The following is a 17,397-nucleotide window of genomic DNA, read 5'->3' on the forward strand; positions in this document are numbered from 1 at the left end:
CTCTACAAGGACAAGCCACAATAAAAGTTTTAAATATGTTTAATAATAAATAATAAAAGTACATGAAAATATGAATATATATATATATATATATATATATATATATATATATATATATATATATTCACAGTAAACCACAGAGTTCAGATCACAGGAAATATTGAAAAGAACATTGATGGACAGACTCAGACAAATAAAGAAAAAACAATATCTAAACTAATCACTATATTCCTGACTGAATGTAAGAGAATTACTGCTCCCTAGTTAAGTTACTTACTACTGCAAGGCAAGATGCTGTGGGTGAGGGTCTTTCTAGTCAGACTTCCCAAACAGAATACTCAATACTCTGAGATTTCTCTTTGTAATATAATTTCCAAGAGGACAGGCACAATGACCTCATCTGGTCACCTGACTTTAGATTCTGACAGTATTCCCCTTTGAAGCTGAGACAAGAATTAGCACAGATGGTCACAATACACATCCAAATGTTTATGGCAGTGCCTGGTGCCTCCCCTCCTTTCACTGAGCTAATGGACAAAGGCTCTTCCTCAGACCCAGCGTCTCCAGTCCTACACATTATTGTAGGATGCCTTTTAATGGTTTAACAGCTCAGTCACATTTCCCTTATTTTTCTTAAAGTTAACCTGTACTATGCCAATATCCTCTATCAAAACATATACATTTAATTCAGCTGCAGTAATACATGTACACTTCTCTTCATTTCAGCAGGGTGCACTGTTGATACATATCAATACAAGCAAACCTCAAAAATACATTTTCAGCACAAGCATCTGTACAAAATCAGTTTGATATACAAATGACATACAGTTCTAAAACGTGTAACACAAGCATCTTGTATGAATCAGTTTGATGTTTACAGGACATACCATTCTTTACAAAACTCCAGGTGGCTATGCTGCCACTTGCCCATATCATCACATCTAGTATTATAGGCCCAGAGATTTCTGGACTTTATATACACAAACACCTTGGACTAGATAATCCATATGCCCACTAGGGGTGCAAACCTATTCGACCTGGTATTCAAAAACATGGTAGAACACTTTACCTCTCCTAGTGAAGTATCCTCTCTGGTAAGGTCAGACCACAAATCTGTCTCCTGTGTAATAAAAATGAATTCTCTGACCCTGGCTAACCCTGTAACATTTAGGAGCTATTCTAAGGCAAACTTCCTACTACAAATTGATAACCTGTCAACATTACACCCCACCCCAAATCCCAAAAACACAGATATCTATGCGGAATTGTTCAAAGAAACCCCTTTACAATCATGTCAATAAATGGAGAGAGATAGCTGAGCCTACCAGAAATATGTCCAGAACTAACTCAAAAAACAAACCACCAAGGTTGAATCTAAGCATAAACATGTTGTACAATAATGGAAAAAAAGTCATAGGTAAGATTAGGAAGACCAATAGCACTGTATATGTACAGACATAAATGTCAGTGGACCAGTAGCATTATATATACACAGATATAAATGTCAGTGGGCCAGTAGCCCTGGATAACATGAGGGGTCTTCCCAAAGCTCCTTTAAGCTTCTGGAATGCCTGCTCACATGCTGGGATCCACACTACCTTATCTGGCCTGTTTTTCCTTGTCAGGTCTGTGAGGGTAGCAGTTATGGTACTATAATTTGGGATAAACTTTCTATAGTACCGCAATGTCCTTAAGAATGCCTTCAGCTGCTTTTTTGGTAACAGGGCAAGCCATGCCTGAATGGCTTCCACTTTAGCAGGTTCTAGCCTGATCTTATCACTCCCCACTCTATGTCCCTGGTAGGAGACCTCTGCCATACTCACTTGACACTTACTGGGCTCATTGGTCAATCCTGCCCTCTGCAGTCTGCCCAACACCTCCCTGCATTGTTGAAGGTGTTCTTGCCAGGAATGGCTGTAAGATGGCAATATCATACAAGTAAGCAAGGGCATAATCACCTGCTCCTGCTCTTGCTAGGATATCCATCCTATCATGATGCATCATCTTTCCCATTCTCCTAAGCATCTACTTGCATCTAATGTTATGATTCTTATTCTTTACCTTACTCCTACATGATATATATATATATATATATATAAAAAAAGAGTTTGCAATCTTCCACTTTGCTTTAATTTAGTATATGTTTTATTATTTTATCTACCTCTCTGTACTTATTTTGTATTTATTATTGCATCTACCTCACTGCATTTATTTATTATTCAGTTATTATCAATGTCCGCTTTAATACTTGATTTTTATCTTGTTCATGTAAATTATCTTAACTTTTATGTATCATTTGGAGCGTTTCACCCTGGGCCTCCTCTGCAAATGGGTTCCTGACCCAGTCGGACTTTCCCAGTAAACAAATGTTATATAAGTAAATAAATATGATCTACCAGCCTCTGGAAAGTCTTTGGGGCATTTTTCATCCCAAAGGGCAACTTTGTGAATGTATACAAGCTTAAAGGAGTCACAAAAGTTGACTTTCTCTCTAGCGTTGGGAGTCAAGGGCACCTGCCAGTAGTCCTTGGTAAGATCAGTAGTGGTCAGATACTCAGCGCCACCCAGCTACTTTAGGACTTCATCTGTCCTAGGCATGGGGTAAGCATCTGACTCTGTGTGACTGTTTAGTTTCTTGTAGTCCATACAGAACCTGGTGCTGCCATCCTTCTTTTGTACCAGCACCACTAGGGAGCTCCAGGGACTGCTGGACTCCTGGATTACTCCCATTTCCAACATCTCCTGTATCTTCTCCCTTAGAGTCTGTTTGACTAACTCAGAAAACAAACTACCAAGGTGGCATCTAAACATAAACAGGTTGTACAACAAAAGAAAAAAAAGTCATAGGCAAGATTAGAAAGAACAGTATCACTGTATACGTACAGGCATAAATGTCAGTGGACCAGTAGCATTATATATACACAGCTATAAATGTCAGTGGGCCAGGAGCACTGTATATGTACAGCCATGGCTACAATTTGGCTCCTAGAAAACAATAAAGTTAATGACTTCTCATCTTCTCTTTGTTGATGATTTAAAACTGTATAGCTGATCAGATGAGGAACTGAAAGCACAGCTCCAGGTTGTCAAAACTTTTTCAGATGATATTGGAATGTCATTTGGTCTTGATAAATGTGCAAAAGCAACCTTTAAAAAAGGAAATCTGCACCAGGAAAACAACAGTTTGGGACAAGAATGTGATATAAAAGAATTTGAGCAAGAGGGAGTGTATAAATACACAGGAATTGATGAAGGATCAGCAATAAAACATGAACAAATGCAAATAAAGCTCAGTAAGGAGTACTTTAGAAGACTTAAATTAATCCTGAATACAGCATTGACATCTAGGAACAAGATCCAAGCCATAAATCAATTTGCTATTACTGTCCTAACTTATAGTTTTGGAGTGATTGACTGGCCCCAAAAAGTGCTAGGCTACTAGGTATTTCATGGGGAAAGGCAGGGTAGTAGGGGTGAAGTCTGACCTGAATTTGTCAGCCAGAAAATTTGCTGTGTCTCTCTACTCAGTGAAGGTGGCACCATTGACCACCAGTTCAGCAATGTGGTGCGTGCTGCCTTTTAGATTTTGGACATAGCTCTAGAAGGCCTTGTGACTGGCTTTAGTCTGTGGGGATGTCTTGACCCTGTAATTGGCCTTGTTGGACTGAATAAGTTCTCTTACTTTCCTATTCAGTTTAATTAGAGAGCCCCAGCATTAGGTGATTTGTTCTTCCTCATTTTAGCCATGACTTTTTTCCTTTTGTTATATAGTCTCTTAAGGTTAGGATTCCACCAGTGTAGTTTGTTTTAAAAGATGAGTTTGTTTTAGGCTTACTTCTAGTAGGTACTGCAACCTCTGTACAGCCATTTAAATGGTTGCACAGGGTCTCTGTGAACAATTCTGCATAGCATTTCAGGATTGGAAGGGGCAGTGAAGTTTGAAAAACTATCACTTAACATGATGTAGTTTGCTTTGAAATAGTTCCTAACTATTACAGGGTTTGCTAGGATTACAAAGATGACTTTTATTTTGAAGGACACAGCTTTGTGTTCTGACCTCACCAGTGATGACATGACGGGGGGGGGGGGGGTAATACTCTTATATTGGTGAGTATCAGTACATTTGAACCTCTGGTGGGTTTGTGCACTATCTGGTCATGGGTATTTATGGTAATGAAGTCCAGGAATTGATGTGCCTGGCAGTATGAGGTAGTGTATCTTTCTCAGTCTGTAGATGGGTAGTTAAAGTCTTCAAAGAACAGGATATTTCTTTAATGGTGAGTGTCTCCAGTAAGTCTAGGTATGAGTTATGGGATTTTAGGGACATAGAAGGTGACCTATAGTTTGCTAGGATATGGTATGGGACTTTGTCTAAGGTGAGTTGCACATGGATAAATTTCAGGGCATTGTCCTGTTTAACCAACATGCAATTATGCTTATTGCTAATATATAGTGAGACTCCTCCATCTTTTGTCCCTGTCTGTGCAGCTGATGGTCTAAATGTGTGGAAGGCACTGAAACCTTGCACTGCTGGAGTAATTACTGTGAATGTAAACTATGTTTTGGTAACAGCACCAGTGTCTATATTTTGCAGGCTTAGAAGAGCTTGTAGGGTGTGGAATTTCTTGTTTAGGCACCTGGCATTCAGCAGTAACACCGTCAGATTTCTTTGGGTTTTGTTTACTATGTTCATAGGTTTGTCAAATTTGTATTGCCTAAAAAGGCACTAAGGGGAAAATAAAGTTTTAGCTGATATTCCGAAGCCTAGGTGAGATAGGTGCAGAACATCCTTTGCAAAGCAATGTGGTTTGCTAACAATGTCCTCCTATGATGGCAAGAGCATAGGGAACATACAAGAGTGGAGGAAGATGCACACAGGTGGATTATATCCTATGCAGGAGGGCCAGTCTGAAGGAGATTGGAGACAGTAAAGTAGTGACAGGGGAAAGCCTAGTTAAGCAGCATAGGATGGTGGCTGCTCTCTCAATTTCTCCAAATCTTTTGGGTTCTAATACCATGACGGGAATGGACCCCATTCCTAAGTCAAAGTATTATTAAACTTCATGAAATTAGTATTGTTTCAATTTTTGATGTCAGCCAAAAGTGCTCTTTTCAGCACCCGCAATGTGCCTAGTAATGACTCCTTCTGTAATTCATATGGAGTTACATGTATCTAAATACAACTGTAGATTCTTTTTTATAAGATCCATTGCTCCTACTGCTATTGGAACTGTCTGGGTATCTTTCTTCCACATTGCTCTCATTTTTGCCTGAAAATCCTGATATTTTATGACTTTGTGTCTGTCTGTACACAAGACACTGTAGTCACTGGGTGTGACAGTTTCAATGATCAATGCTACTTTTGTTTTCTTTTCATGGACCACTATATCCAGTTTTCTCTTACCTATCTTTTGAACTGTTGGTAATGGGTGGTTCTATGTGATGTAAACTTCATCATTTTCTATGAGGCTTTGTGGCTCATGTTTCCAGCTTTTTTCAGCCACTTCAACACCATAATGTTTGCACAATCCCCGGTGCAGATGTCTTGCCACATTATTATGCCTTTCAGTATACAGTCCATCTGCCATTAGTATGTCACAACCAGCAACAAAGTGCATGACTGTTTCCAGTTCTGTTTTTCAAAGCTTCATTTGTCTGTTTCTCCCACATGTTCAATGGACCGGTGGTCTGTAGGATGACAATGATGATCAAGAAGAGGAAGATAGTGAGGACAGTGCCAAGGATTAAGTGGTGGAAGCTGAATAAAGATGATTGTGAGGTGGAGTTCAGGGAAGAGTTAAGACAGGCATTGGGTGGTAGTGAAGAGTTACCGAATAGCTGGGTAACTACAGCAGAGGTTGTAAGGGAGACAGCTAGAAAGGTGCTTGGTGTGACATCTGTTCAGATGAAAGAAGGCAAGGAGACCGGTGGTGGAATGAGGAAGTACAGGAGAGTATACAGAGGAAGAGATTGGCGAAGAAGATGTGGGATTGCCAGAGAGATGAATAAAGTAGACAGGAGTACAAGGAGATGAGGCATATGGTGAAGAGAGAGGTAGCAAAGGCTAAGGATAAGACATATGGTGAGTTGTATGAAAGGTTGGACAATAAGGAGGGCATAAAGGACCCGTACTGATTTATTAGACAGAGGGACCGAGCTGGGAATGAGGAAGTCAGGAGTGGCAGAGAAGTATTTAAGAGTGGTACAGGATATGTACGAGGATAGTGTGATGGTGGTAAGGTCTGCGGTAGGAGTGATGGATACATTCAAGATGGAAGTGGGATTACATCAAGGATCAGCTCTGAGCTCTTTCTTATTTGCAATAGTGATGGACAGGTTGACAGATGAGATCAGTCAGGAGTCCCTGTAGACTATGATATTTTCGGATGACATTGTGACCTGTAGTGAGAGTAGGAAACAGTTTGACTAGATCCCGGAGAGGTGGAGATATGCTCTAGAGAGAAGAGGAATGAAAGTCAGCAGGACTAAGACAGAATATATGTGTGTGAATGAGAGGGAAGATAGAGGAATGGTGAGGATGCAGGGAGTAGAGGTGGCAAAGGTAGATGAGTTTAAATAATTGGGATCAATAGTTTAGAGTAATGGTGAGTGTGGAAGAGAGGTGAAGAAGAGAGCACAGGCAGGGTGGAGTGGGTGGAGAAGAGTGTCAGGACTAATTTGTGACAGATGGGTACCAGTAAGAGTGAAAGGGAAGGTCTACAAGAGGGTAGTGAGACCAGCTATGTTATATGGGTTGGAGATGGTGGCATTGATGAAAAGACAGGAGCCAGAGATGGAGGTGGCAGAGTTAAAGATGTTAAGATTTGCATTAGGTGTGATAAGGATGGACATGATTAGGAATCAGTATTAGAGAGTCAGCTCGGGATGGATGGTTTGAAGAGAAAGCCAGAAAGGCAAGACTGTATTGGTTTGGACATGTGCTGAGGAGGGATGCTGGGTATATTGGGAGAAGGATGGTAAGGATGGAGCTGCCAAGTAAGAGGAAAAGAGGAAGGTCTAAGATAAGGTTTATGGATGTGGTGAGAGAGGACATGCAGATGGTTGGTGTGACAGAGCAAGATGCAGAGGACAGGAAGAAACGGAAACAGATGATTCATTGTAGCTACCCCTAACAGGAATGGCTGAAAGAAGAAGAAGAAGTCCTTCTATGTTGGCACATATTGAATCCCAGTGGAAAGACACCAGAAACTAAGCCAGTTCATCTATTGTCATACTGCGGCCTCATCCTTGGTGAAGGTAAAAGTTTGCTCATTGCAAGGCACATACTTACCTGAGACACATAATTCAGAGAGATCAACAATATTTGTCTCCATATAGTCCAGGGAAGCATACCACGTCTTTATCACCCACGTGAACTATGACAGAATCATACTGATACCTGTAGTGTAGTGACTTGAGTGCATACGTAACTTGGTGGATCCTGGCTTCAGTTAGCAACTAGCCTTTATCTTCTCCTTGTTCATTCTATGTGTCATACAGTGGAGTCCCCTGTGACAAGAGTCTTGGGTAATGTGTTTACTTGCCTTATGGGCTTCACTCTTGGGGCTCCTGTGGGTGTAGATGTATGTGTGGTGTTTGCTGTCACTTTTGGTAAGTGTTTTTGAGATTGCTGAGGATCAGCATTGCCATTTATAGGCTTAGGAGGTTGCTGAGGTTTGGGAAGATTGCTTCTTAGTACATCAGCATAGGTTGCACTATGTGTGTGGTGGATATAGTGTGGGAGTTCTTGACAAACATGTTTGTAGGTGAGATTTTTGCCACTAATAAAATTGTGTATGTGCATCTCTTGCATACTGTGTTTGCTTCTTTAAGGATTAAATGGTTATATGTGAACATGAAAAAAATTGCTACAATGTCTCAGGATGCCCACATCTACCAATCTGGCTATGGAGATATTTGGAAATTGCATACCCATGCTGTCTGGACCTGTATTTGCATAGGCTACTATAGGTTGTGAACTGGGTTATACAGAGGTCTTTTTGGATGGTCTGTGGGTTTTGGCACTAGATTAGTTTAGATTGTACTAAGACTTGATATTAGTGCTGTTTAGTATGCTGGAAACCATTGTAGTAAGGAATGTTTACTCAAGTACAATACCAGTTTGCTGGGTGGGCAGTTAGTATTATGGATATATTGAAAGCAATGGGTGGGAAGGTACTTAAATAGGTTACACAACAGACATTAGCAATAGAAGAGTGGAGGGAGGGACTGTGAATGTCAGATTACAATAAGAGGAAGAAGACAGATTCACAGACTTTTAAAACCACTGTAAAAGTTCAGACTGGAGCTTTAGTCATGTGGTTAGAATTTTGAAAACTTTTTGCTTAATGTCTGAGTGGGAGTGGGGGGACAGACCCAAAGAACAGGGGAAAGCAGTGTCAAGGTAAATGGAAAGGCACTTTAATGCTACTTTAAGCAGGTGTACACGGTTATAAGAGTACTGAAGCACAAATCCTGGAGCAGAATTCACAGTACTGCCAGTACTGCAATCCTACCACAGACTAAGGCACCAGACTGTAAAGAAATTTACCAGTAACATTGTAATAAATGACTAAATGAGGTAATTCTACTTCTGGATATAGCTGTGCAGTATAATGTATAAACAATGCTAAAATCTTGCAGTAATATACAATCTTCACAGAGCTGCAAATGAAGTTACAAGACTAAGGTCCCAGAACAAAATGAAAAATCCAAACAGATAACTTTTTTTGGCTAAACCATGGACAGAAAAAGCAAAGACGTACAAAAGTATCACCACACAGGTCACTGTAAGTGCAACTTGAAATATTTAAGCAGAATTTAAATAAAATATTATTTTTCCTTCCCTTTTGATAAAAGTTTTGTATTTCACATTTCTCAGAGACTTGAACAAAAGACCCTGGGTGGATGTAGCTCTGTGCTAAATACAGCAGATTTATTAGAGAGGGATCCAATCAAATGAAGCCAATGCAGAGCTCTAGTCCTGTGGTTAGAATTTCAGAAACTTTCAACTTAATGTCTGAGTGTTGGATGGGGCAGACTCAAAGAAAAGGGAAAAACAGTACCATAGAAACAGAATGGCATTGGAATGCAACTTTAAGCAGGTATATACAGCTATAAAAAGCACTGAAGCACAAATCCCACAAGAACCACAAAACCAGCTAAAATTAATTTTGTATGAGGTGCTACCAGGCCTAATGTAATGAACATTTTGCCTGTTTTCAGAGTTCTCCTTCCCCACCATGACCAAGTAGGATATTCTGCATAGTACCATATAGCGGGTCTATATTAGTTCGCCAAAAGGTATTTTCAGTAAACACCTTTTCATCGAACCATATTCATTGAAAATCACTTCCGCATTTTGTTGAAGTTTCCAAAGGCAAGGAAGTAGTTGGCCAGCTACACAACTTTACATTTTTCCCCACTGTAGTGTGATCTCAGAGTTGATATATATAGTTAGGAGGTTGTGAGAGAAGCAGCCCCCACATCAGGGGGCGTGGTAAGCGAAGCCCCTCACTTGAGTGGGTTTTGATTTAGTTAGTTTTGGGTTCCATTCTGCTGTGGTACAATTGTTTCCTTGCCCTTGGAATATTCAGCGAATCACAAAAGTGATTTTCGCTAAATACAGGTTGATGAAAGGGTATTTGCTGAAAATACCTTTTGGTGAACTAATGTAGACCCCCATATGGCACCTTGCTCTGCTTATGAACTCAGGAGAGCACTTCATATAATTGAATATACGTAATCTTGAACATGTTTAACAATGGCAGAAAGTGACAGAAACTCATCTGATAATTTCTGCTGGTGTTGTGTCCATGCAAGATTGTGCACATTGAGAATTTCCCCACTATAAGGCAATCTCAGAGTTGGTATATATAATTAGCAGGATGTGTGGGGGGGGACTAGCACTTTAACCTCACTAGGTACTTTGTTCTTACCTATGTAACATTCTCATTCTACAAGGGATTGCAACACTTTATATTATATTGCCTGTCATCGTAACACTTGGTCCAGTTGGTTGCTGTTGGATTTAAGGTCCTAGAATTACCTTCTCATAATAGTAACATAAACTGGAGAAATCCATCAGTCCTACGTGTAATATTCCATGTGGCCTATCTGCCATAACAAACTCCCTTAAACCTCATGTTCACTTAAAATCTGACCTATTATGCCTCATCTGTACGTTTATGCAGTAGGTGTTTCAATGGTTATTCCTAGATCTGTGAAAAGGACCCATCCAACTCACTGTATTTGTGTCTGACATAGAAAAGTTCCATTTATTTGTTAATTTTACTTTTAAATATTATTGAACTGTTAATTCAGTTATCAATAATTAAAATTCATAGTTTTAATGCACCATCATCACATTTATCTTCAGATATAATATTTTTGTTTATTTAGGAAATCAAATGAATGTTCCAAATACATGTTGTCTGTTATTATTAATATTTTACTATTCATTTGGTACATGGTACAGTTAGCATTTTTTGCTGTTGTTGATCTTTGTCTTGCTTTGTATTTTTTCACATGATTATAGAGCTGTCTTAGAGTTCTAAACAGGAAGATAGGAATACATTTCCTCTCTCCCCTACCTGAGAACAAGTCAAACCAAACAAATAGTACAGGGTACAGTATTAGTCAGGCCTATTTTTAATCGTAGCTCTCAAGCAACCAGAAACTACAGTTATCAAGCATCTACCAATCCCCATGAGTACCGGTCAACTGAGAGTTTACTGTAGTGACAGTCATTTGGTCATTAAAGAAATTGAAGAAAGATGATATAAATTAATTATCGATCAGACTGTGTAATAAGATGCAGAAAAGAAAAACATTCTGAAAATAGATTTTTTTTTTTTAAAAAATATGTAGTATTAACAAATGAGGACTCATGATCCTTGTTTTTGTCTTGCTTTATATCTGACATGTTGATGTAAACATTCAGTAACTTGTATAAAAAAGTTAAATCAGTTCTGGCCAAGCTTTCCATGTCAGCAGTCTGTGTGACCTTCCCCATACTAGTTGATGACTACAAGCTATAATTATCATCCTACACGTGCCCTAATCCCATCACTCCACACATTTACACTAGACATCAAAATGAGAGGATAGATTTTAGTAAAAAATATTCAAATAAGAAATGAAGCAATTTGAAATCAACTTATTGTGGCTGAGTATAATAAATAGATCGACATAATTAGTGGAGATCATCACATTAAAGAAGAAATGGAGTATTAGACTTTTGGTGATATTTTAAGCCACATCTTGATTTGACAAGTACTTTAAGCAGAAGAGAAATGAGAAACCTGGATGAATGGCTGGGGCACTGGAAATTCTTACTGAGGATAGCACCCACAACCCTGCTGGACATGGGCAGTCATCACCAAATGCCATCTTGGGTATTGACTAGCATTTCTATGCTATTACATTGGGATGATACGGCTAGGCTTAAAATGACCTCTGGGTTGATAGCCTAGTAATCTCCTATGATCCTAAGTCATGAGAATGAATAGGAAATGTGTGCATTAGAAAAATCATCAAAAGTTTTGCAATTTTGTGTCATATGAAGAGTGCATGTACACGGTCAGTGGGTCAGAGATGGGATAACTGGGCAACTTTTGAGAATAGTACATAGAAATAAGAGGAAATACATAACATACTAAATTCTTATTAGAATAAGATGGAAGCTTGCAGAGTTCAAGAGATCATTTCACCAAAGTGGACACTGCATTGGGTAATACTATCTACAAGTTGCTAACGTACATGGTTTTGTCATAAAATGTGCTTTACATATTCCTCACAGAAGCCTATATTCCCATTGACTAATACAAACAAATACCAATAACGTTTCATGTTCTGTTCATATGGCAAAACCACTAGATGGTAGGCATACTCCATTCTTCAAATGTCTATTTATCTTAATATTTTATAACTGGGTAGAGCAGGCAATGGTCCCTTGGCAGGAGGTTGGCCACCGCAAAGTTAAATTCAAACAAACTTCTATGCAACAGTACTAATGCATTTATATTCCATACTTTCAAAATTCATTTTCTCAAAAAAAAACATAAAACAGTTGATACTACTTCAGAATTACCTTCATTTCTGAACCCTTGCATTGATAAACAACTTCATGAAATAAGTTGTCATTTGGATTCATAATTTTTTGGATTTTAAAACGAACAAGAAACTCTTCAGCGTCTTCCTGGTAAGTGACATTTACATCAAAAGGAGGGTCTGGCTTAACTGGAAATAAACACAGGAAGTATAAAAAGATATGCCTTCTTTTGCTACAGATTTAAATATCTGGTTCATAAACTAAAAGACATATTACATTTGTCAGATTGTAATATGTTTATTGCATTTATGATGGTAGTTTACTCAGTAGCAATAACAATACAATAATAATCCTTCCAACAACAGATGTAGATAATCACTATTATTTTTAATGCAAACACTTTTGAGTCTCTTTTTCTAACAGTGATTGTAGATCTACTCTTCATTCTATTTGTACCAGATGGCCGACATCATAGAATATATTCCAGAAGTGTTCTACACCACGAGGCAGTATTCCTACTCCCAAAAAACAGCCAGCAAGTCCATATCAGTTCTCACCGTCACTGATTTGTTGGTGTCCAAGAAGGCAGGGGCCATGGGTGTACCTCCATTTGCAAATTCTTTGCTGACATTGAACAGAGGGAGGTATAGGTGTATAAATGAAAAGACAAGCACTGCCTGAAATGTTCTTTCTTTGAATGGCTGAGCCCTCATCATCTCTGACCTATTGCCAAACTGCAGACATCACTACTATGGACTGAAGCTCCACTGCTGTGCTATGGAACAGATGACACCTGTTGCATTCTAATTGTCTACGGTCACACTTAGAGTACCATGGAACAGATGACACCTGCTGCATTCTGTCTATGGTTACACTTAGAGTGCCACGGAACAGATGACACCTGCTGCATTCTAATTGTCTATGGTCACACTTAGAGTGCCATGGAACAGATAACACCTACTGCATTCTAATTGTCTACAGTCACACTTACAGTGCCATGAAACAGATGACACCTGTTGCATTCTAATTGTCTATGGTCACACTTAGAGTGCCATGGAACAGATGACATCTGCTGCATTCTAATAGTCTACGGTCACACTTAGAGTCACTGACTTATACTGACATGATTTTTATGTACTTTAATTTTACAAAAATTCAAATGACTCAATGTATATGTTTTACATTGATAGAAGATTCACATTAGTCTTCCTCTCTCTGACTTGGACTGTACAGGCAGTATTAGGACATGTGTCAAAAGAGAATGAATTGAAGTTGACCTGGAATTATTGTCCCTCTGAAAACCCATGCAAGATAGCACAATATATAATAAAACATATAGGGAGACATTCTATACCATAAAACTGTGAAGATATGGGGCAATAACCATTTTCGTGAAAATATTTTGACAGTATTTTCTGCAGATGGGTAGAGTTATGTCACCTCTTACTTACGTCAGTGTTGCTATTTTGTTGTTAAGTGACTAACTCTGTAGAAAGGTAACAAGATTCCATTCCATCTAATTGAAAATATTCCTTACATGAAAAACACATTATCTGAGCAGAAAATAATTTCTTGGCCATTGTCTCATCCCTACACCTCTTTAACTAATATAATGATCTCTGTTTTTTCTTGCTCTTAAACATTTTTCAGAAAAGGGCATGTTTTTTATCTTTGAAAGCATGTTTTCCTCCTACTTCATATTAACATAATTTATTTTATGAATATAGGATTACAGGAACAATACTGGAACAATACTTAGCAGGTGATGAGGATAATAAGATGCCATATTCATCTTTAATTTGGCATACTTAAAAGTCAAATACAAATTTGGATTAGGTATGTTTTTTGTGTTTCTTAGCTCATTGAGGTATCAAAAACTATTTAATTTCTGAGCTCCCAGAAGTCTTTCTAATTCAGACTAAAAGATTGAGAGAAAAACATACAAAAAGGCTCACTTGTAGTGACGCTCGAAACAAGGAGTATTTACTTATGCATGCATAAATAAGCAGATAAAGTAGCAAAAAAGGGTGAAAGTATTATTAGACAACGGAGGAGCTACACCTAGCAATTATAATGTCCTAAGAACTAAGATGCATAAAAGAAAATATCAGCATATGCAAGCAGAAATTGGTGCAATGTGTTATATAAAGGGAACAAGCAGTTTCACTAGCAGGAGGAGCAACAGAGCTAATAATGCAAGCAGAAATTGGTGCAATGTGTTATATAAAGGGAACAAGCAGTTTCACTAGCAGGAGGAGCAACAGAGCTAATAATGCAAGCAGAAATTGGTGCAATGTGTTATATAAAGGGAACAAGTAGTTTCACTAGCAGGAGGAGCAACAGAGTTAATAATGCAAGCAGAAATTGGTGCAATGTGTTATATAAAGGGAACAAGCAGTTTCACTAACAGCAGGAGCAACAGAGCTAATAAAAACTCATTTTCCAGCATACTTAAATATTCTACTAATATATGTAACTATCCTTTAAAGAAACCAAATTGGCCCATCATGGCAAAAATAATAAAAACGTTCATGTAAAAACAAACAAGGACAAGCACTTTCAGGCCGATGCCCTTCATCAGATCCATATCAAACTTTCATCCACCTTAAAAATTTTATCTGAACCATATGTAACTACATATGAACTGCTGAACAGGGTCATTTTGGGTACACCATGGTTGCTGAGAAGAGCACTCTTGACATGACTGGAGCAATACTAACTTTCTGAATTGTGATAATATCCTGAATCAGGAATGAAGTCTGTTCCTATCACATTATTAGAAACCCAAAACACTTGGAGGAATTAAAAAAAAAACAGAGACCCGCAGTGGTATTCATACTGACTTGGTGGAACTTGGCCAAGACACTGACGAACTTCCCTACTGAGCAGGTGGAACTAAGTTTCCTGCTGGAGTCATGACTGAGAACACAGTGGCGAATGCTACAACTGCTGCTTTTTGCAGGCCTTCAGCTGTGAATATGGAGCATAATATGGCTGTTTCTGTTTCCCAAATTGAAAAAATGGTTGTAGTTAACGTGGATAGGTCTGTTCAGAGTACTGAAGTACAAAGTAGTTGTCTTAATGATTCAGAATTATTGAAACTACCAGACATTACAGATGTATAAGGTTACAGTGACAAAAGCTGGGGTCATATTGTGGAAAACCTTGATCCAAAACTTTCCCTGTCACATTTTGCTACTTCACTTGGCAATCAAGACTTGCTGTACTTATAGGGTGCCAGCAATGCTGTTTCCTCACACGCAGCTGGGCCTTGTGTTTGTCCTGTTTCTTCTCATGTTCTTTCTGTTACTGGTGATACAGCATTTAGTTCTTGTGTTACTGTGCGCCTCATTCCTAACATTGTAAATGTATATCACATTTTTGGTTTGACTGTCCCACAGCTAGAACTTTGCTCAAGTAAAACCAGCAAATAAATGTGTAGCTGAACAAGTACTGGGTTCCCTCAGCCCCATCACCTATACCCACATGGTCTGTTTCCACCTTTTCCCATGTATTCCTGGAGGGATAATGTGTCTTTTCAGATGCTCTTTTAGATTACTGTGAAAAAGGGAGGAATTCCTCCACACAAGTATTTATTGTTTAATGTTAACATGTAATCTTGTTTGAGGAGGTAGTTAGCACCACAGTGGGCTATATCTTTCACTTGTGATGTGTTAAGTCTTTTGGATATGCACCTTAAGCAAGATAGTAAACTTAATGATTTGTCAGTCCTTTGAAGATGCTCCCCTTTTTGGAGTAAAGAAGTGGGGAGGGTTGATAAATGTTCTGGGATTATTCTTGCCTGTCTATCTGGGCCATAAACACACTTTGATATAACAGTTATTCACCCTGGGAGATGTGCAGTATTAAATGTTTTCTGTTTGCAGCAAGTATTTTGGTTTGTATACAATTATGGCCCCATTAATCCTACTGTCAGAAAATGTTGTTATGTTATGCCAGTTTTGTTTGGTTGACCCAAGGATTATCTGAACAGAAATTTCAACATGAACCTCAGATATTTTACATGGGATGTTTCTTGTGATTTAAAAGCACAGCAGGAAATCTGTGATATGGCACCATTTCAGTTGTGCATCTCATTCATTCACTTTCTGTAAGGACTCTAGGACATCTGAGATTGAACGTTTTGTATAGCCTGCTACTCTAGATAAACTGCCTTTTTACGGACTGTGTGTTGAACTTTCTGATCATGTTAGTATTCTTGGTTCATTTGGGTTTCATACCAACTTTTTCCTTCCCAGTAAAACTATTCCACATTTAACTTCGGTAAAGTACAGGAGTCCTGGCTTCTTAAAGAGCTTGTAGCTTTTTGAGAGGCTTGTGTTGATCTGCATCTATGTTATAATAGTTGGATTAGTTTGTGGCTTTACTGAAGGTAAAATTTAAGATACCGTTTCTGGATTCCTGACTATTGTTTAGGAAAAACTTTGAAATCTGCTTATACTATGCTACAGCATGCCATTAACATAACTTCCATTTCAGAACATCTCTGGCAGCACAGATTGCTAAAATAGTTACATCAGGTTAACTTGCCAAATACAAAATGTATGGCTATGTGACACACAAATTGTGAGCACTGTTATCAGATACACATGGAATAAGGGGTACCATTTAGATTTGGCAAACTGGAGACCTATAGCTTTGTGTCAGTTCAATTACAAGTTTATAGCAAAAATACTATAGGCTTACATGTCTCCTTACTAGCATTTATTGGTAGGTCCTGAGGTTTATGATGTACCACACTCCCCTGTTTAGGATTTTCTTCTTGTAATGCAGGAACTGATTAATGCCATATTGAAAACAGATCCTTTTGGGTACACTTAAGCTGTGATGTCATCCATTCTAGTCTGTGGACACACAGGCTTATGGGTTTGGTCCCCATCTTCAGAGTTTCTGCCATACGGCTTATGAAAGCACTAGACTATTCCCCATGCAGGTATATTGACAGTGGTGTATCAATGAAACAATGTATATAGAAGCAATGTCGACTCAGAGATTAGTTGTTTTATTTGGATTAGAATGATGATTTATGGTTGTTTTATCAGTGCTTGGAAAAAGAAAGGTGGTATAATTTGGTACAAATTTTATTCACATTTGTTTTACTTATGCAGATAATGCCTTGCTAGTCAAAAATATGCTTTGTGATTGCAGGAAGACATCCCAAGTATGTCTTCTTCGCAAGGAATTGGTTTGTCTCTAAAAATGATAAATGCAAGGAATTTGAGCATCATTGAAGGGATTATATTTACCAAGTATAACATTCATCTGTTGAGTATCACTTTTGGTACAAAACTGTTACATGATCATTAGAGGAAAGAGAAGTTGTG

The 17,397-nt window shown here is 38.4% G+C and overlaps 1 protein-coding gene across 2 annotated transcripts in view; it reads right to left on the minus strand.

The window, feature by feature from the left end:
- Positions 1-17,397, minus strand: part of IL7R (interleukin 7 receptor) — a 776,271-nt gene that overhangs the window by 463,495 nt on the left and 295,379 nt on the right. For both annotated transcript variants that reach the window (XM_044069973.1, XM_044069970.1), the window contains exon 4: positions 12,092-12,240. In XM_044069973.1, the coding sequence (XP_043925908.1) occupies positions 12,092-12,240 (149 nt within the window). The remainder of the gene's footprint in view (positions 1-12,091; positions 12,241-17,397) is intronic.

This window comes from Protopterus annectens, chromosome 1.part0 (genome assembly GCF_019279795.1).
Source record: "Protopterus annectens isolate FY-2018-M chromosome 1.part0, PAN1.0, whole genome shotgun sequence".
Lineage (NCBI taxonomy): Eukaryota > Metazoa > Chordata > Ceratodontiformes > Protopteridae > Protopterus > Protopterus annectens.